Raw genomic sequence first — 22294 nt, forward strand, 5'->3', positions numbered from 1 at the left:
CACATATTCCAAGTTGAATGTTGGGAAAAACATCCTAGTGGGCATCACTTGTTATTTATTATGGTCAAGGAAATTGGCAAAGGATTTGAAAAGGCAAAGTGGCAATTATTGACATATATTTATGAAAATAGAAGAAAAGAGAGATGAAAGGTCATAGGTTGCATGTGAGGAGGAAATTGAAGGAAAATAGAGGAAAAATGAAGAAATTAGAGGCATCAATAATAAAAAGGCATCAAAGCATCAGTTTGGGGCTTTTGTCAGTTGAGTTTTGGGAATTGGTTTCAAAGAGGAGAAGAGCACCAAGGGGAGAAAACAAGCAAGCAAGCAAAGGAAGGACAAGGAAATCAAAGGAAAATAAGGATCAAGCAAGGAAAAGTTGAATCAAGAGAATTGAACATGTATACTTGCAGGTAATAGGTTGCATGTGTGATTTTCTACAAAGTTTTGGCATGCACGGTACATGCATGTGTGTATTTAGTTCATTTGCTATCATTGGCATGGGTTTTGCCTGGTTTGAAAACGATTTCAGCTTTGCCTCGCCATTTCCGGATAGCCATGGTGTGATGGGATTCATTCTTGGTTAAGATTTGGATTGTTGGAAGGTTTTGAATTTGGGTGAGCTGGTCTCAAGAAAAACCCAAGGGTTGGAGTGGAGATGGTTCTCTCTGGGAAGCCCTCAACAGGTGGGTGGAGATAGGAAAATTCCTTAAGGGATGGTGAAGGAATTCAAAGGCATCCAAGCTTGGTTTTGTTTTGTGATCTCGGGACTGGTTTAGGTGAGATCACAATAGTATGAGGGGAAAGGTGGTTTAAATTCTAGATTCCCTTGGTTTTTATGTATTGGTTTATCCCATGAGATACCACATTCATGCTTGGAATATGGCACAGGGTGATTGGCTGAAAGAAAGATTTGGTTCAACCCAATCTATGGTCGGGTGATACATGGAAGTCCCTGACTTGGTTGACTTTTACATATGTTAATAAGAGCTAAGTTCCTCTTGTATTTTATGAGTAAATGTACTTGTTATGATGTGGCTTTGATGATTGTTCTATCATTGTTATTAATCTGGTTATATGTTGGTTATAAGCATGGTTTTATGATAGATTCTAGTTATGGCTCTTATCATGTTTTGATTGGTAAATGAATGGTTATTGAATGCATGACCTAATAGATGTTATTGCAACTTTAGTGAGAGGACGTTAGACCTTCTTGACGATTCTCATATAAGTTTCAAATCTCTATGTTCAAACATGCATTCATGACTTGTAGATTTCATGTTTACTATGTGTTTGACGAAATGTCTGTCATGGTTAGGCCTGGTTAGGTCACGTTCTTGTCTAAATTCCATGTTAATGGCTTTGTTTTTGTGTCATTCATTATTCTAGAAAGTTTCATCAAGTTATGGGCATAGGCTTGGATCTTAGCCCTTAAAAAGTGGCTTAGATCTTGGGGTCGCATGCACAAAACTGAGTATGTTAGATTGCAATCGCTGGGAGACAGGGTCATCCATGCAATTGGAGGCTTATAGTCATTGGCTTGCCTTGTCATGCAAACGAATGGGAGCCTAGATCATTTAAAAAGAAATTTAACTAAAGCTTTGGGCATATGGAGTGGTTGATTAGCTCCTGGAGGGTCCTGTAGCACCTAAGGGAAGTCAGTGAAGTTTCATATGGTCAATTCCACTTCCTTAACTGTACTTAAGGAGTTGAGTCATGTCATAGTAGCCCTCCGATTATGTTTACCCCGACAAGCCGGTGAAAAGGGTAAACGCGGGAGGTGGCGTTACACATAGATTGATCCTATCCACGTTTACCAACCATTTAATTTATATGATTGTGTTAGTTACCAACCTATATTCATCTTAACTTCGGATCTACCAAGTGTCGAGAGAGATCAAATCTCTTTTCACTCCAAAAGAGGTTTGCACCTCAAGAGATTTGATCCCTTTCGACACTTGGTAGATCTAGAATGGTTTAATTATTAATTTTATTTTATTATTTCTTGTTTTATTAATTTATTTGTGTGTAATTTTGCCAGGTCAAAATGTTTTTTTGTTGTATCCCTAAGGAACTCAGCGGCCCACCTAACATGTAGCTACTAGTAAATCTCTTGGTGTCTACGAATTATCCTCTTCTCCATAAATGAGGTCACAATGAGGGGGATTTGAACCTTGGATATCTCAGTTTTCTTAGGACTTACATTACTTAGATCACCAATTGAGTCATCCCTCTAGGACATCGAGTCAAAATGTTTCACACACACACACAAATATATATATAATTTGACTGAGTCAAGATGTTAAACATGATATTACATTACAACATATCTACCATATTGGGTTGGAGAGTGTCTCTCGGTGCAATTAGGTGGATGGTAGATTTAAACTCTACAGAATATTCTAGAATATTCTTATTAATAGTCACATATCAAAGGTTGAGATTTATCTCGAAAGTAGTTATGCCCCTATTATCGTTTTAATTAAGTTGATTAATTAAAAAAATGTCAAATGAACATGTGTCATATTAACACGACTTATGGCTTTTTGGACATCTGGTATTCCTAGGCCATGGTATTGTAACAATGTCTATTTGCAAGTTAAGAATCTCCATGCTTAAGAATCTCGTTACATGTTTTTAAATGTGTATATGTTTAACTCATATACTAGCACATCCATATAAATTAAATGGCTAATGATTTCATAATAAGCATCAAAACACTTATTTCATCATACATCTCATATTGCTAAGATTAAGAAAATCATAAAAACTAGCGCAACCATATAAATTAAATGGCTAGTAAACAACAATAAACATCAATTCATGACAAACATCAAAATACTCGCTTTATGATACACCTTATATTGTTGTTGTTTATTTTTTTTGCAAATTAATACTTTATATTACCAAAAAATAAAAAATACATTATTGTAGTAGTTAACCATAAGAGGACTTTTTTGTACCTCACTTGTACTTGAACAACTATATCCAAATTACAACATAGAATATGAATACCCTTATTATTGGGCTGCCCAAAACAAAGCAAACTTACATAACATAAAGACTAAAATTCTGGCAGACAGGATGGGTCAATCAAACTCAGAAGGTGAGATGGTAGTTGGAGCTCTCACACTCGATCCTGGAGGTTCAACGTTATCAGATTCACAACGTAAGTGTTCCTCCACATGGGTAAGCCTTGCATCCAATCTGTCCAATGTGAATAATTGATTCCTCAACATTCTCTTAATGTTTTCCAAGGAGGCAAAGACATTGTACCTCTCGACCTGCTTGTCCTTCAAAACCAACCCCGACAGAGTTTTCATCTGCCAATGGAAAGCCACTAAATTGAAACACTGCTTCTTCCTTCCCCTAATGTGTCCACGGTTCAGAATTCAGGTAGACACTTCATCCATAATTTCAGTACCAGAGTGGGATTGTCTCTCCACCCCATCTTAACTTTCAAACTTGCAAATTTTTATTCTTGTCTCCGATGACACAATATTAAAATATATAGCAACAAAATCCTAAGCGAAAACTATGATAACTGTGATAGCAACATTATTCTTCTGATAACTGTTGAAGCTTCCGCTACCTGCAAAGAAATAAGAAAGAACACCAGACATAACTTTCCCGAGACTTAAACACCATCCCACAACATCATCACCAACAATTATAACACAAACCACGACATGAAAGGGATTTCCCAGTAATTGCCCTACAGATGTAGAAACCCCAGCCTCGTAGCCCCCACACCCCAACACCATTAACCATAAACAAAGCCACATGGTGCTTGGAGGCCACAACTTACAGAGAACTCTCGGAAATAGAAAGAACCAAGAATAGGGAGAGACGCATGCCCAGTCTCCCAATTCTTTAGATAAAAACACTAAATACTCAAAGAAATACCCATACATACCAAAATTGAGGTTTTTAAGTCTAAACATCAACTAAATTTCATTAAAACCACTCGATACTAAACGTTCAGATTGCTCATAGACCCCCCAATTCACAGATAAATTTCCAGAATTCACAAACCCGGGCCCTAAGAAAAAATTAAAGCATCACAACAAGAAAAAAGGGGAGACGACTTGCACCACTTCGTTGGGGGTCGAAGATGAAGCACTCCTCGGACCATCAACTGCTAGGAGCGAGATCTGCGAGCTAACTTCCGCGTGCCCACATTTACCACTCTCCCACCACCTCAACCATAGGAAACAAACAAACTATTCCTCTCGTCACACCACCACACTCGAAGCCAAGCGAATTGAACCTCACCTCACAGCACAAGATAACCATCAACAACAGGGAGGTCAAGGTCTCGGCCTCACCTCTACCCTTCGCCTCATCTTGGAGCTCCATCACAGGGAACCATTTAAACCTAATGAATGCTATCTAGTGTCATGCATGCTCTTGCATGTTGGGGGTGGGCCACACCCCCTTAACATAAATGTCTATCATGTCCAAGGGTGGTGGGCTTAACCCCCAAGGCACTGTCATTAAGACCATTAACACCCCCATTAGGGAGATACACCTCATGTTGTTAAAATTAAAAAAATCATAAAAATTAACTAAATTATAACTTTATTATTATTTTTATTTTTATAAAACGAATTATTATATAAGTTTAACACATATACATTTAAAAAAATATGTAACAAGATAATCTTGAACCATGTAGATTCACCCTCCCTTACTATGAAGATTCTTAGTCTATAAATAGGCTTTGCTATAATGTCATGGGTTAAAAGTAGGGTTTATAAATACCACATGCCTAAAAATGCATAACTCATTTCATATGACAATTTTTTTTAATTAATCAATTTATTCAAAAGTGCAAAAATAGCATAACCACTTTGAAGATAAAAATCAACCTTTGATTTATGAATACTACTATGAATATTCTAAAATATTTCATGGAGGTTAAATCTCTACAATCCACCTAATAATTATTGATAAATAAATTAAAATTATGGAAGTCCTATTTCAAAATAGACATGCCTATCAACATTATTATTATTTGATAGGTTATGCAAGTCTCCGAGTTTTAACATGATTGACATGCCTAACCTATGGCTTGAGTAGTTGCGACCCAGGGGCATCTAAGCCATCAAGACCACTTAGGGATCACACCTGGTTTAGGCAACACCACTCCTTAGCATGGTTGGATTTTTGCGCACGGAATTTCGAACCAGTAACCTTTACACCACAGAGTGCCTTAACATAACACTTTGTCATGCACCATAGAGTGCCTTAACATAACACTTTGTCATTGTCAACTCTCCGCTGCACCTAGTGAGCAACATAATTAATTATTTTTATAATTAATAAAGTTATAGTTCAATAATTATTTATGATTTTTTTAGTTTTGGAAATGTGAAATGTATCACAGAGTTTGATGTTTATCTATATTTACTAAATGTTTAGCTATTTTTAAAATGTATCACAGAGTTGAATGTTTTGATGTTTATCTATATTTACTAGCTATTTAGCTATTTTTAAAATTGAATTGTTAACCTTTAAAAGTTTATATATATATATATATGTTTTTTTGTTTGTTTTTATATATATATTTTTTATTACTTATAAAGTTTCATTTATTTATATCTTTAAGTTTTAATATTTTATTTTTTCAATATATATTTATATTTATAAAATAAATAGTAATAAAATATTTATTTATTTATTTATTTTTCTATATAAACCAGTGACTTATCGCAAGAAGTGCGGACTTATGGCAAGAAGTGCCTTAACAGTGCACCCAAAATCCCATGAGCATATTTAAAAATATATTATATATATATATATATATATATATATATATAAATTTGAAAACTTCTTAAAATTATAATTTAAAATTTACCAAAAGCGACTTATCGCAAGAAGTGCGGACTTATGGCAAGAAGTGCCTTAACAGTGCACCCAAAATCCCATGAGCATATTTAAAAATATATTATATATATATACATATATATATATATAAATTTGAAAACTTCTTAAAATTATAATTTAAAATTTACCAAAAGCCAATTTTTTTTGATTTCTAAACCCTTAGTAAATCCAAAATTAAAATAAATATAAACTAATTTAATTATTACTTATAATTAATTATAAATATAATCACACCATTACAAATATTTAACCATTTAAATTCACTAAACTATTTTTTTTTAAAACCTATAAATTCCTTTAAAAAATATTTTTTTTTACGACACCCCTTCTTAACCTTAATATTTTAAATTCTCAACCCTCGAATTTTAAGTCAAACTCTCTTCGATATATGTTTTACAAATATTTAACCATTTAAATTCACTAACTAAATAAATTTTAAAACCTATAAATTCCTTTAAAAAATATTTTTTTACAACATCCCTTCTTAACCTTAATATTTTAAATTCTCAGCCCTCGAATTTTAAGTTAAACTCTCTTAGATATATGTTTTGCCTTTTTAATCTTAACCTTAATATTTTAAATTCTCAGCCCTCGAATTTTAAGTTAAACTCTCTTAGATATATGTTTTGCCTTTTCAATGCAAACTAGATCGAGATATAATGATTAAATTTGATAATTTTATATAAATTCTCGAGACTGTATTCTTTATTATTTTCCTTTTTAAAAATTTTCTATGAAGTAAATATTTTTGTATACACATTGAATTAAGTAATATTTTTTTCTATACACATTTAAAAAAAAAATACCGATTGTATTTGAAGTCGAGGCTAAAGCATCAAGCCCGTAAAACTCAAACTAAACATAAAATAACGATATATCACATACGCAACAACCATACAAAAGGCGCTAAATCCCAGCCAATAAGAAAATGCTTTTAATTTAGCCAAAAAGGACACTCCAAGGGTTTTGAAACCCTCACATGACGGTCTTTTGTACAAGCAAACCCCACCGGATTCGAAGTCGGGACCGATGGAAGCACTCGGCTTCGGCCTGGAAATCGCTTCCAGGCGACGGAATTGATCCAAGAGACCGAAAGCGAAAACTGGAACATCGAAATTTCAATCTCCGCTTTAAAAGAAGCATGAATTGCTATTTCCATGGAAAAGAGCCGCTGAAAAAAGAGCGCATTTAGCGGAGGTTTTCAGTCATGGACGCCATTGTAGCTGCTGCCTTGAATGAGATATCGGCGAGGGGAGCGCAAGGCTGTTTGCTGCAGAATCTATGGAGCGGGCTTCATAGTGCCATAGCTTCGGCAGGCTTACATTTTTGCGATGGGGTTAAGCAGGCGATATGGCAGGCTCTTCTGAAGGTCCCTGGGCTCAGCTTTGTTCCTGAGTCTTCAATGGGCAGCTTAATTCCTACTCTGCATCATTCAATTCAGTCCGTGGAGGATGCGGAGAGACTGCTTATCAACATTATTGCGCCGGAACACCTGAGAGACAGCTGCGTCGGCCTCTATGACTTGAAATTCTCGGATGCAGGTCTTTCTGCCGATCAGCGCTTTGCTCTGGAGCGTTTGGCCAAAGCCAGGTCGGTTTCCGTGTAAATTTGAGTTTCCTGATTTGCTCTGCTTACCCTCGTGTAGCATTTTAAATAGAGAGCACGAGTGCATTGTTAGTGGAATATGCTCTCTTTTCTTATTACTATTTTAACTCTTAAACTTTGTCAGAAACTGTAGAAACCCTCGTATTCATTTAATTTACAATATCACGGCCGTTGGCAAGGAAACCGTGCGTAATATAAAACCAAACAGCCTACTTTTTCAACGCCACTAGTTTGCAATGGCATTTAATATTCAAATCACTTATCTAACGAATTATAAGGTTTAGTACAACTGATTTTATTTACAACTGATTTTGTTTACTTAAATATATCTAATAGCTTAATCAATGCTGATTAAACGGAGGAACGCTCATTAGAGTAGTTAAGTGGGCTTTATGGAGCAATGTTTGCCACTGGCCTTGGATAATAATGGTGGATGATTTCTAATGTATATATATTTAGCCTGGGCCCTGAACTTCTGATCAATTTTGTTAGCTATATATAATACTATCTGTTATTTTTTAAGAAATTACCATTATAATGGCAGCAACTCTGCTCCTCTGTACTCAGCGGGAGTGTTCGTTCTGTTCTGGCTTTTAAATGTGCATTATTTCTCGTTTCCATATTCACAAGTTTCACACTAAGCCATCAGTAGAATGGACCTCAAATATGTGGGAAAACGGTCTCTACTGTACAAAAATAATAGATACAAAAACTAAATACGACTTAAAAAGTAATAATTTTTTTAATATTGTTACTGATGGTTTAAAAATTCGTCTTAGAAAACACATGTTTACAGCAAAATTTGATTGTTTAGCATTCCTAAACTTGAAATAAGCAAAACCACCATGTTTAACCCTAGTTTGATGTCCAGTCTAGTTGACCAAAAAAGGTGCCGGCAAGCAAAATGAATTTCTTTGTTACCATGCTGGTATCTATCACAATTCACGACCGAGATGATATTCAATCATATATCTATCCCTGTTTTTTTAGCTGTGAACCAGAAAAGGTGCAATGCAAGAATATAAATTACACAGTATCATCGGTATCGTGGCTGCTCAAGGAAACATCAAATTTAGCAAATGCTAGCTGTAACAAGAGCATACCACCTCTTTGAAATCGTAGCTGTACATCATGAAAATGATTTAAATTTTATGGTGTCAGAGTCATCTTCAAAATTAGAGATATGCCAAGCCCAAGTGAAAAACCGTGTTTCATTTTGAAATATAGAGTTTGTTACTATCTGGAATCTTGGAATAATGATAAGTTGTGTGGTTGTCGGGAACACTTATTATAAGGTTTAATATGAATGCCAAGCCCAAGTGAAAAACCGTGTTTCATTTTGAAATATAGAGTTTGTTACTATCTGGGATTTTGGACTAATGATAAGTTGTGTGGTTGTTGGGAAAACTTATTATAAGGTTTAAAATGAATTGTAGTGGCCTAGTTGTACTTAAATGTCCTCTTTCAAGAAGACTTCTATATGAGAAGAAAAATATTTAGTGATAAACAACAATGCCATAGCAGCGATTTTTCCCATTTTAATATTGTGCATTGCTATGTGTTATGCGGAGCTATTTCCAATTTCTACATCCATATTCCAATCCTTCTTATATGTGGAATCTCAAGATATCCCTTTGCTATTTGTGGAGCCTAATGACTTCTTTAATCTCCACTTAGTCGACTTGTTATTCTTTTTAATGCATGACTTAAGTATGTTCTGTACAGTCAGTCAGATACCTAATCATCTGGTTTAAGCGATAGTTACAAAAAGACTTGTATTTATGTTTGAGAAATTTTCTTATTCGCGTATTTGGTTGGCTTTATATTAATTCTCCATGTTAGTGCGTTTATTGTAGGGAGGCAAGCCATTATTTATCGCCTTAAATTCAAATGTTATTAGGATTTCTATGATCATATTTAATACAACCTTAGTGTCTCTTCCCTCTTCTTTGTGAAAGTAGTTCATATTTTGCAATTTATTATATGTATACTATATAGTTTGTGTGCACTTTTTTGTATCCTTAGAATGTCCATTTTTTTTGGAATACATTGAGGTCTATGTACATTTTTTTTAACACACTTCGTGACTAAGTTCATTCTTTGTTGTTTGTCTCTTTTAAAACCTGTATTGAAGTTGTCTTTTATCTTCTTCACTGTTAGAATTATGATTACATTGGGGGGGGGGGTGATTTAGTGTTATGGCCAATTTAAACAATTTCACAATTTAAGATAACTGAAAGCATAACAATGCATCTATAAAATCAATCATCACCTAAATACACATGAACACCAGATATACGCGGAAACCCTTGTGGGAGAAAACGGCAAATCTTTTTATCTTCTTCAATCTTTGGGTACATCAATTTGTAGGCACCAACCCCCAAAGAAATGGAAGCACCAACATGCTGTAGGTTTCAACCTAATGTAGGCTCCAACTTGATGGAGGCACACATTTCCGAAATCTGCAAGCACCAACTTGTTGTAGGCTCCACAACTTGATTGAGGCATCGACCTTTGATAGAGGTACCCACCTCCCTTACCAAAACATAGCAGAGCACTTTTCACTATCTTTCAAACTGGATCCACAAGCTCAAAACACAATAAATGCTCCTTACAATTCTCAACTTGTTCTTCAATCATTGATTGTAGCATTTTCTTCATTTCTTGATTAGATCATCAAGACTAAACTTGTTCATTTAACAACAACAAAATAAAATATAGGCACTTCACCTCAAAAACTTGTGTTCATGACTTTTCATGTCCCCCTTTCAGATTACAAATAAATTTAAATTCTTTTAATTTGTCCCTTTTCAAAAATCAATTTAGGCCTCAAAATGACCCACAAAACATTATAAAAGTTAACAGTTCAACATAATGCACCTTTCCGATTTGTGGTCTACTGAATGCAATTTTTTGGGTGTGCGCTTGACAAAATGCACCTCGCTGGTTCGACAAAATGCACTTCCAAATCCAAAAAAAAATCCCGCAAGCCACAGATAGGACTCGAATTTGTGACCAAACGCGACACAACCATACTCAATACAAACGTGACACAACCATACTCAATACGAACTCCATTGTCATGTTCTTTGTTTATGCCTTGTGTCAAAAAAATGTTTTGAAATGAATCAAACCACAGGTCGAAACTAGTGCACAATCAAAACCAAATTCCATTGATAAGCCAAGACTCGACCTGTGTTAATTTTTGGTATGTTCTTATGCTTAAGAGCAATTTACTTCAAATTTCTTATTAGCCCAATATCAATTTCCAGATTAGCAATCACATTAGCATGATAGTAAAATGCAGATAGAACATAAACATAAACAGTAGAAGACAAGCCAAGACAAGAGGACACAAGATGTGGCACCAGCCAGGGACAAACCCCAATGTGGGGAAACCCTTGATCAATTCTTTTTATATTGTTCAATAATTCACCAGAGAGAGATAGAGATAGTACAAATATACAATTATGTAATTTTATGACAACAATTGCAAAACCCTAACCAGCAAAGTCAAAGCTGGTCAAATAGGTCATATTTGACCTCTAATCAAATCCGGTCAACGCTCAGTCAACTCGGCCTCCAACAGTAAGAAATGTCAACCCAAAACAGTTTGAAATATCTAGTCAATCTTCACTCAACTCTGGTCAAACCTGCAGTCAGCTCTTTGAGAGTGAACGCTGGTCAATGTGGAGTCAAATGTTGTCTAAGCTGCTGCCTAGAATTATGGCCTGCCTAGGAGAGGCAACCTAACCCAATCTGCAAAAGAGAAGAGTCAACGCTTGGTCAACACTGTCCAAAAAGTCACCCTACAGCTTTGGTCAACCTAGGTCAATGCTGCCCTAATAAAAAAGCACTTCGCCCTGCCACACGTGTGAGAGATGTTGCTCCTATATGCATATCCAATCAAGTAAGAAGAGAGAAAGATGAGAGGATGAGATGGTGAAATGATGCCACAAGGTCTCCTCCTTTTATATGCAACGTTGAGGATAAGCTGGGGGTGAAAATAACTGTTTTGCTTGCTGGCCGACCTTGACAAATTCATATCTCCATGAATACATGTCGGAATCAGATGATCGTTAAATCAATCCTACACCTCTCAGAGAGAGGAATCCAAGAAAAATTATCTGCCATAAATGAGGTGACCCATATGGAGTTTGGCCCTAGTTGCCAATTTTAACACTCCCTCTCAACTAGGGAGAACTCCATCTGCTAATCCATCTGTCTGTCGGTACTATCTCTGCCATTAATGCACTGCTCTACACTGCTCTGCTCTGCTGAACTATGAAGAAGAAGAAGTGATTGAGAATGTATCATACCATTCTCTACTGACCCAAAGTCAGTCCCAGATGAAAGAGAGTGTCTCATACCACTCTCACTGACCCGAAGTCAGTTCCAATAAAGTGAGTGTTTCATACCACTCTTACTGATCAGAAATCAGTTCCAAATAAAGAGAGTGTCTCATACCACTCTTACTGATTCGAAGTTAGTTCCAATAAAGAGTGTGTGTCATACCACTCTTACTAATCCGAAATCAGTTCCAAATAAAGAGAGTTTCTCATACCACTCTTACTGGCCCGAAGTCAGTTCCAGTTGATCCTAGATAAATATCATCCTAGCATAGGGAGTACTGTAGTACACGATGCGTCCATCAGTAGTACTATGGTCCCTATCCTCATCTCCCTACTCATTGGCTAGATGAGAGGTACTTCCCATGAGTCCCAGCCTGCATGGGTAGGATGTCTCAATAGGGGAAGGATGAACCACTCATCTTGCCTACATGTCACCATGGGGTATCACAGGGGAAGGTTGAACCACTCACCATGTACATAGCAAACCACTAGGCGCTAGGGGAAGGCTGAACCACTCACCCTATGGTTGCTCATCGCTTTAAGAAGTACCCCAAGCCCCTCGGAGCTCCCAGAGCTCAATGTACATATCATACAAGACCCTCATAAGAGGGTCTCTCCAGGACTCCTAGTCGTTCTCAGAAAGTCAAGAATTTGACCTTTCCAAGGGGCTTGGTCAGAATGTTGGCGACTTGCTCATCAGTCCCAATATGATGGAGCCTTATTGCTCCTCGTTGTACCATATCTCGGATAAAGTGGTACCTGATATCAATGTGCTTGGAGCGATCATGAAATATGATATTCTTTGATAATTGGATCCCACTCTGGTTGTCACATAGGATCACAGTGGTATCCAACGTATGACCAAACAACTCATTGAAGAGCTTCCTCAACCAGACAGGTTCACAGGAGGCCATACTCGCAGCTATGTATTTGGCCTCAACAGTGCTCAAAGCAACCGACTTTTGCTTCCTGCTCATCCAGGATATCGAAACAGAACCCAAAGTGAAACAACCCCTGAAAGTGTTCTTGCGATCCACCACACTCCTTGCTCAATCAACATCGGAATAACCATGCAGCGTCACATCTCCGACGGTGTATCTCAGTCCATGAATGATTGTGCCCCGAAGATATCTCAGAAGATTCTTGGCACCAATCCAATGTGAGTGATGTGGCTCAACCATATATTGGCTCAATGGGTTGATTGCAAAATATATCTGAATGGGAGTTCACCAAGAATATCAATGCTCTTATGAGTTTACGATACTCAGAAGCATTTCCCAATTCAGGTCCGACAACACTACTGCATAACTTCTTGAAGTTAAGCTCCATTGGGGTAGTCACGGGCTTGCAGTCCACTATCCCAAATCTTTCCAATATTTTCACCACATATTTTCCTTGAGCTAGGAAAATTTCCCCTGGCTTTTGCCAGATCTCCAACCCTAGGAAGTAGTGCATCAATCCTAGGTCCTTCATCTCAAGTTCAGAAGCCAGCTCCCTCTTACTTTTTTGAATGAGAGGGTCTGCACCAGTTAGAAAGAGGTCATCAACATAAAGCACCAGTATGAGAGGCTTATCATCTTCAACCTTAAAGTAAGGGTTCAGATCGGCGTCACTCCTAGTGAATCCCAACTTCATCAAATAGCTATCGATCTTCTCATACCAAGCTCGAGGTGCTTGCTTCAACCCATAGAGAGCTTTCTTCAACCTGCATACATGAGATTCTCGATTATGAATCTCAAACCCCTCGGGTTGTTCCACATAGACTTCCTCCTTAATCGAACCACGCAAGAAAGCGGTCTTGACATCCATATGATGTAGGTTTCATCCTTGCGATGAAGCAAGGGCAATGATTGAGAGGATAGTGGTGTATCGGGCAACAGTTGCAAATATTTCATCGTAATCCACACCTTCCTTTTGAGAGAAGCCTCGAGTAACAAAGCGAGCCTTGTACTTTTCAGCACTCCTATCAGCGCCATGCTTGATTTTGTAAAGCCATTTAGAGGTGACAACTGATTTGTCCAGGGGTTTGCGAACCACATCCCAGACATCGTTCTTCATGATGGACTCGTATTCTTCATTCATAACATCCTTCCATACTTGATGCTTCACGGCTTCTTCGAATGATGTAGGCTCGTTCTGAATGATAGTGCTCATAATGGTCAAGTATCCCTGATACTTGGTCGGCTTCTTGCTTTCACGGAAAGTCCCCCCTTGGTGCAATGTGTCTCTCAGCATCTTTGAGAGTCCCCCTAAGCCATGAGGGCCTCTTCTTAGAGGAGGAGGATCAATAGGATCCATAGTTTCTTCAACCTCTACCATTGTTTCATCTTCTTTTTCATCCGGCTTCCTGGTGTCAGCTTCCTTATTCTTCCTTAGAATAGGAAGATTGTCAACCTTGCTAAGTGCCATATCTTTGTCAAAGGTGACATCATGACTTATCTCAACTTCCCTTTGACCAACCACATAAATTCTATAGCCCTTAGAATTTTCGCTATAGCCCACAAAGATTCCTTTCTTTCCAGATGCACCCAATTTGCTTCTTTTCTCTTTCGGCACATGAAAGTATATGGGACTTCCAAAAATTCTAAAATGAGAGACATCGGGTTTCTTACCAGATAACATTTCTTCGGGAGTCTTGGAGTCCAATGCTTGATGAGGGCATCAATTTTGAGCATATACAACAGTATTCGCAGCTTCGGCCCATAGAAATTTCAGAAGCCTTTGATCATGGAGCATGGCACGAGCAACTTCCACAATTGTACGATTCTTCCTTTCAACCACACCATTCTGCTCAGGAGTGTATGGTGTTGTGGTCTCAATGCCAGCGTCTCTGCAAAAGTCATGGAATTCATTGGATTCATACTCGGTCCCATTATTAGTTCTCAATATCTTGACTCTCTTCTCGGATTGATTTTTGATCATGGCTTTGAAGTGACGGAACCAGGTGAACACTTCATCCTTCTTTTTCAACAAGTAGATCCAAGTCTTGCGAGAATAATCATCTGTAAAAATAAGATAATTTAGATATCCTCCCAAAGAGTTTACGGGCATCATACTAGATATGTCGGAGTGCACCAACTGCAGTATATTTGAGGTCTTGCTATTACTTGAGGGGAATGGTCCCCTTTTAAGTTTTCCTTTGGCACATGCCGGACATACACCTTCATGCTCTACTCGGAACTTGGGCATCCTTGTCACCATATGTCTTACATCGGGTAGACCCTGATAATGAAGGTGGGCAAACCTCTGGTGCCATTGTTCAGATTGAAGGGATGTGTCGCAAGACATGTGGACTTTCTCCAACTTGATATAAAGAGTCAACCTGAAACCCAAGAGTAAAAGCATATTTAAATTATTTTTCCAAACATGTACCTTTCCATCGATGAATGCCACCTTGTAGCCTTTGTCTTCCATTGTCGAAATGGACACTAGGTTCTTCTTGAGATCAGGTACATATAAAACTTCTTGCAAATGGATCGTGTTACCTTGATTCAATTGAAGGGTAACATTCCCTACACCCTTTATGGGATAGGTGGCATTGTCTCCAAGAATAATCTCCAAGTTTGTCTCCTTCTCTATCAAATTAGAGAGAGCTTCCTTGTAACCAGTGAAGTGCCTTGAGGCACCACTATCAATAAGCCAATTTCCCAACGAGTCCGAAGGAGAGGTAGTGGAGAGGGTCGATATAAGATAATACTCATCTTGCTTATTGTTAACAACATTTGATTCTTCATACCTGGAGTTCCTTGCTTTCTTGGAGGGTTGACCATTTCCATGATTTCCCGCATTCCTCTTTCCTTTGCCATTGAACTTGCCATTCCTTTGATTGTTGTTGTTGAAGTTGCCCCTAGAGTGATTGTGATCATCATCATGTGATGTGTCCTTTCTATTTGGACACTCCCTTGCATAGTGGCCAAATTTATTGCAAACAAAGCATCTTCCCTTCCTTCCACCCTTCGATCCAGGCTTTCCTTTGAAATGACCTTTAGACCCAAAATTATTTCTCCTTTTGGCATGAGAGGAGAAAGTAGTGGGGTTGCCTCTATTTGAAGGCATTTCTTGCTCCACCATTCTTGTCTCTTCTTGAATGCATCTCGACATCAATTCTTCAAACCTTGGAATTCAGTCATTATTGAGAAGAGTGGTTCTAAATATATATCACTCAGATGGGAGCCCTCCAAGGGTAGTGATAGTTACTTCCCTGTCAGGAATGACTTCTCCAATCGATAGAGGATCATTTTTGATCTCAGTGATCCTTAAGAAGTAGGATTGAATATCCTCTTCCTTTCCCTTCTTAATATCCTTCAACTTATTTTTGAGGAACAAAACTTGATTTGCATCACTAACCTTAAACATGCTTACCAATTTGTTGTAGATCTCCTTGGAGGTGTTCAAATCGGAGATGTAGGCCACCAGATGCTTGTCAATAGAATCTTTGATAATCTTCTTCGCTTTGACTTCACCCTTAGTGTACTTGTTTTTTGTAGCAGTCAGTGCATTTTATGGAGGCTACGAGATTTTACCCTTCACATAGTCCAACACTTATTGTTCTTCCAATATTAGATCAAGAGACATCTTCCATCTGTGATAGTCAGATTTCTCACGGAGCTTGTTTTCGGCTGGGAAGTGGGATGAGGAACCCATTGAGCCTTTTGTCCTTTCCAACTGTCTTCGGTGATTGCTCTTTCACTCTTGCTTGGGCTTTGTCTTCACCTTAGCTCTGATACCATGTTAATTTTTGGTATGTTCTATGCTTAAGAGCAATTTACTTCAAATTTCTTATTAGCCCAATATCGATTTCCAGATTAGCAATCACATCAGCATGATAGTAAAATGCAGATAGAACATAAACATAAACAGTAGAAGACAAGCCAAGACAAGAAAGAGGACAGAAGATGTGGCACTAGCCAAGGACAAACCCCAATGTGGGGAAACCCTTGATCAACTCTTCTTATATTCTTCAATAATTCAATAGAGAGAGAGAGATAGTACAAATATACAATTCTGAAATTTTATGACAGCAACTGAAAAACCCTAACTAGCAAAGTCAAAGCTGGTCAAACATGTCAGATTTGACCTTTAATCAAATCTGGTCAACGCTTAGTCAACTCGGCCTCCAACAGCAAGAAATGTCAACCCAATACAATTTGAAATATCCAGTCAAACTTTAGTCAACTCTAGTCAAACTTGCGGTCAGCTCTTTGACAGTCAACGCTTGTCAACATGGAGTCAAATGTGGTCAAAGTTGCTGCCCAGAATTGCGGCTTGCCTAGGAGAGGCAGCCTAACCCAATCCGCAAAAGAGAAGAGTCAATGTTTGGTCAATGCTGTCCAAAAAGTCACCCTGCAGCGTTGGTCAACCTAGGTCAACGCTGCCTTAATCAGAAAGCACTTCGTCCTGCCACGTGTGAGAGATGCTGCTCATCTATGCATACCCAATCAAGTAAGAAGAGAGAAAGATGAGAGGATGAGATGGTGAAATGATGCCACAAGGTCTCCTCCTTTTATATGCAATGCTGAGGATAAGCTAGGGGTAAAAATCACTGTTTTGCTTGCTGGCCGACCTTTACAAATTTTCAAGAATACAAATAAATTCATATCTCCATGAATACATGTCGGGATTGGATGATCGTTAGATCAATCCTACACCTCTCGGAGAGAGGAATCCAAGAAAAATATTAGCTGCCATAAATGAGGTGACCCATATGGAGTTTGGCCATAATTGCCAATTTTAACAACCTGACCTAGCCAAAAACCTTCGCACTTGACCTTTGTGCCACACCATACATTGTATCTCAGATTGGATGCATGCCTTGCAATACCACCGCACCCACATATGTGTGTGTGTGTGGGTGTGGATGCCACTGAATCGACGTTGGATGTCAGCTACCAATGCCAGAGCATCTAAAATAATTGTTTTGGGGTTTTTGGTTTTAGTTTTTGGAAGACCAATGAATGAAGACAAATTTAGAATTGAAATACTTAATCCTTTGGGTTATATTAATATTTGAATAAAAGGCTGCTATAAAGCTTTACACAATGATATAGATCAAAATAGTGGTGAGAAGAAGACAGAAAATAATATGATTATCACAGTTTCTAGACTGTAAAACAGAACATCATAAGTAGGAAAACCTTCTAAACTATGTTCCAAAGGTTCAAGGTAGTATACTTAAGCTTACATAAGATGCTGATGATTTATTGATTAGAGGGGATTAGCTAAACAGACAATTCATTAATCCATTCTCTTAATAGATGATCACTTTAGAAGCTTATAGGAATAAATTGAGATACAATTATTCCTACCTAGATATCTCTCTAAGTCATAAGCATATGAAGAAAACATAATGATTGATAACTGGAAAAACTTACAGGAGAACACAAATTGTGTAAAACCAAATTCAGAATCCTCTGCTTTGTATTAAGGTTCTAGAAAGATTGAGTACATCAAGTGTCTACAAAAGCTTCCTTCAAAGGTGGCTTCTAGGTTCAAAGTAGAATAAACAGTCACAACTTAACAAGCAATGAACTATGAATCTTGAACTTCGAACCCATAACAACTTGAGAAGAGAGTTATTTATACAATAATGAAACTAGGACAATATCCTAAAACTGATTAAGATTTATTCTAGGAAAGGAAAGATATTGATACAAGAAGATAGGGGCAGCTATTGAACTGCTTCTTGCTGTCCCCTTTTATTAAGGTTGTGCTGGCTTTGCTATTTGATATTTTGCCCCTTTAAGCTGTTTGATTGTTTGAATCCTTTACGCTGGTTAATTCCTTCATTTGATCTTTCGTCTGATACTCTTTAAACTCTGTGAATATCCTTTAACCCTGCTGAGTAACCTTTACTGTGTTCTTTTTTATCTTTACTGTGCATTTCATGCTTTTACTGTGTTTTTTAACATTAAATCCCTTTAGATTTGTCTTCAAACTGTATGCAGGCTTTTCTTTGTAAGCCTAGAACATAAGTCTTTTCCTGCAAAACACAGAAATTGTTAAGAAAACCTAGGTGATAGAGGAGGACATCAATGGATTTTTTGAGCTTGAAAGGAAATTGGAAGGAGTCCATAGTGTATCGAAAGGTAAAACAATGGCTTTATTGGTCGCAGAGGCTTATGGAGGGCTTACTGTAAAAACAGGCGAAACAAAGGCAAAATGGTGATTTTTGCGTTCAAACGGAGAAACGACTTTCTTTTTGAAATATGGGGTGAAGTGAACAGTGGCTATTTTGTCGTTATGCGGGAGGCGGTTTTGGTTTTCATCACACTGCTTATAAGGCGTGGGCGGTTTTGGGAGGGGGTCACCCGAAATGATTTGAGCTTGACACGTAGTAAGGGAGGTCATAGGAATACCACATTTTGGGCGGGTAAAGCTCGGACAGAGAGCCAACCCGAAATCACTGAGGGTCGTGGATTTGAATGGATTTGATCGAACGGTGGTGGAGTGAAAGAGCAGCGCAGAGGGAAGAGGAAAGAGCAATGGAGGGGCCCAACGGTTAATTATGGCGGCAATGGGCTTTATTATGGTTAAAAACCCAAATTAGCGGTGTTTTATGTTTAAACCATAAAAACATTTTAACAAAGAAATCCTTCGCAAAATAGATATGGCGGACTTGAAATAATATGAATGTGGGCGGATAAATGGTATTGGGTTTGGGTTCATTGCATATCGCAATCGGGGTTTAGCGGAGGAAGGCCCATTGCAAAAGAATGCGATTAGGGCCGGACGCGATATGGAAATAAAACATGAAATATATTTGTGTCGGGTCTGGGTTCCCATCGCAATCGGAGATCGGAATGGCGGAGGGTAATGCTTTAGCTGGGACTTGCGATGGAGGTGGATGCGATATGGCAATGAATCATAATATATATTTGGGTCGGGTCCATCGCAATCGCATATTGCAATGCGGGGAGAGTGGATGCATATGAAAGGCTCGCGATGCGATATTTTATGAAAATACATGGTTTTATGATAAAACTAAAGGTTTCAGGTTATTTAATAAAGGGAATTAATAATATACGGGAAAGGGAATTTAGGGGTTTAATACTTTAAGTTAGAGTTAATATGAAATATGAGCGGAAAGGGGAAATATATTCGGAAAGGGGAAATATACTAGTATAATGCTTTTCATGGGTTATTTGCTTTTCGCATATATACATCAATATTTAGGCTAAACACTTTTTTGTGGGTTTTTTGGGAAAAAAGGGATTTTACATGGGGTTTTCACTTTTCTTAGGTAAAAAGTATTTTAACCTTAAGAAAAGGGGTTTTTATGGAAAATGAAGGTGGGAAGGGGAAATTAGTGAATATAGGGATGAATGGAGATGAATGGGAAGTTAACTAATTGATCTTGTAGACCTTCATTTGCTTTTTGTAATTGCATCATGGACATAGAAACATATGGTAAAACATGATAAATGTATATTTTGTCCAATGAATTATCATACTTCTGCAACCTTTCTTCTACTTACCCTTTGCTTATCTAATCATTTTTTCTTCACTTAATAGGTGCATTTAAGCTAGCAAACCCTTTTCCTTTCTGTTTATTTTTCAAAAGCAAACTATCTAATTCTAACCTTATAACATCCAAGGGCTTAGATTAAACTGATGAGCACCTTATTATTCTCTACCTCACTACTGATCTGCCAAGATGAAATAGTTTGGCCAGATCTTTATTCTTTAACTATAACATTAAATTTAAAGCATGAAGCAGACAAGATTAAACAATTTGACTGTCATGGGTTGTGGCATTTATGACAAGCTGCACACAACCATTATTTTGCATAAAAATAATAGTGGCATTTAGATTTGCTCACTTTCAGATTTTATTTGTTTTCTTTTATTTCTAACCTAACATTTTCTTTTTGTCTTTATTTTTTAGGACATCTAACCTAACATTTTCTTTGATATGGACATCATCATCAATATTTTTTTCACTAACATTTTATTAACCATTGTTATGTCCATATCCTAACTTAACATTTTTTCAAAATATTTTTTATTTTTTGACTATTTTATTCTACCTTATCAAATCCAAAAAATGCTACAACAATGTCCAACCCTCCTCCAGCTCCAATGTAGGCCTCAAGGAGCACACACACACTAGTGTGGGATAAGAAGGACATAAAGGCACAGATGGTGATCCTTGAAGTTATTAAGGATCATTGGATTTCCCATGTTGCAGAAAAGACTAGATGTAAGGAGATGTTTGATGCCTTAGTATTGATTTTTCAAAGTGATAACATGAGTCAGAAAATGATTCTCAAAACTAAGCTCAGAGAGTGTAGAATGAACCCCTCCGACTATGTAACCAACCATTGGATTTCCCATGTTGCAGAAAAGACTAGATCTAAGGAGATGTTTGATGCCTTAGTATTGATTTTTCAAAGTGATAACACGAGTCAGAAAAGGATTCTCAAAACTAAGCTCAGAGAGTGTAGAATGAACCCCTTCAACTATGCAACCAACTTCCTTATGAGGATCATACAGATCCTTGACTAACTTGCAACTATTGGAGACACTGTATTGGATGTAGAGCTCGTGAATATTGCTTTGATTGGGTTCACCAAGTTCCGGGAACCATTCATCTTGCGCAGATGTGCTTGAGAGCATCTTCCCAATCGGGAAAGCCTTTGGGATGACTGCACCTAAGAGGAGGCTCGTAAAGAGTCCAAGACCAACAAACAAGGAAGAGGAGCAGTGGATGAAAACTTTGCCCTGGTCAGCAAAACAAAGAAGACCAAAGGGAAAGTTTCCATCAAGAAGGTTTTACAGTTAGGGAGAGGGACAATAGTCCGGGCATAAGAGAGATTTGAGCAACGATCAAATGCTATATCTGTCATAAGAATAGCCACTTTGCTTCTTCGTGTCCAGACTCCACAGAGGAAGAAGGGCACGGGGAAGTAGTAGATAGTGGCAACGACAACAAAGGCACAATTGAGCGAGCTTGCTTCCAAGTTTGAGAGTGAATTTTCACTCGTGTCTTGCCTTTCTACCAACACCATTGCTAGAACCACTTGGTACTTGGATAATGGCGCCTCCTGTCACATGACAAAGGCTAGAGAACTATTCAATAGTTTTCTAGAGGATGACTCAAGGATCCATATTGAGCTTGGTGATGATGCCAAGTATGTAGTGAAGGGACGGTGGGCAATTTAGTTCCAACTTGAGTCAGGAGGGTCACTTGATGCGTAGGAGGTACTCTATGTACCTGGCCTAATGAAGAACCTTTTGTCCATCTCAGTCACGGAGGACAAAGGTTATGAAGTTAACTTCTAGAGGAGGCAAGTGTTCATCTGCTCAGAGGGTGCCTTTCCAAAGATTGCAGTGAGGATTGGGTCCAGGAGGGGAACCTGTCTAGACTTTAGGGTCAGCCTGCTCAGGCACTAATGCACACTAGTGAGAGCATGTGCGAGCTTCAACACAAGAGGATGGAACATCTCCATCAC

General features: G+C 37.8%; 1 protein-coding gene across 1 annotated transcript in view; it reads left to right on the top strand.

Moving 5' to 3' along the window:
- The first annotated feature begins 6779 nt into the window (after positions 1–6779).
- The window catches only part of LOC149233289 (uncharacterized), a 213629-nt gene continuing 198114 nt past the window's right edge, over positions 6780–22294 (top strand). The window contains 1 exon segment of the mRNA XM_089379723.1: positions 6780–7476. Within this exon segment, the coding sequence (XP_089235849.1) occupies positions 7094–7476 (383 nt within the window). The 5' untranslated portion in view covers positions 6780–7093.

Source organism: Pinus tabuliformis, chromosome J, assembly GCF_031772625.1.
Source record: "Pinus tabuliformis cultivar Carrire ecotype Pingquan chromosome J, CPIR1, whole genome shotgun sequence".
NCBI lineage: Eukaryota > Viridiplantae > Streptophyta > Pinopsida > Pinales > Pinaceae > Pinus > Pinus tabuliformis.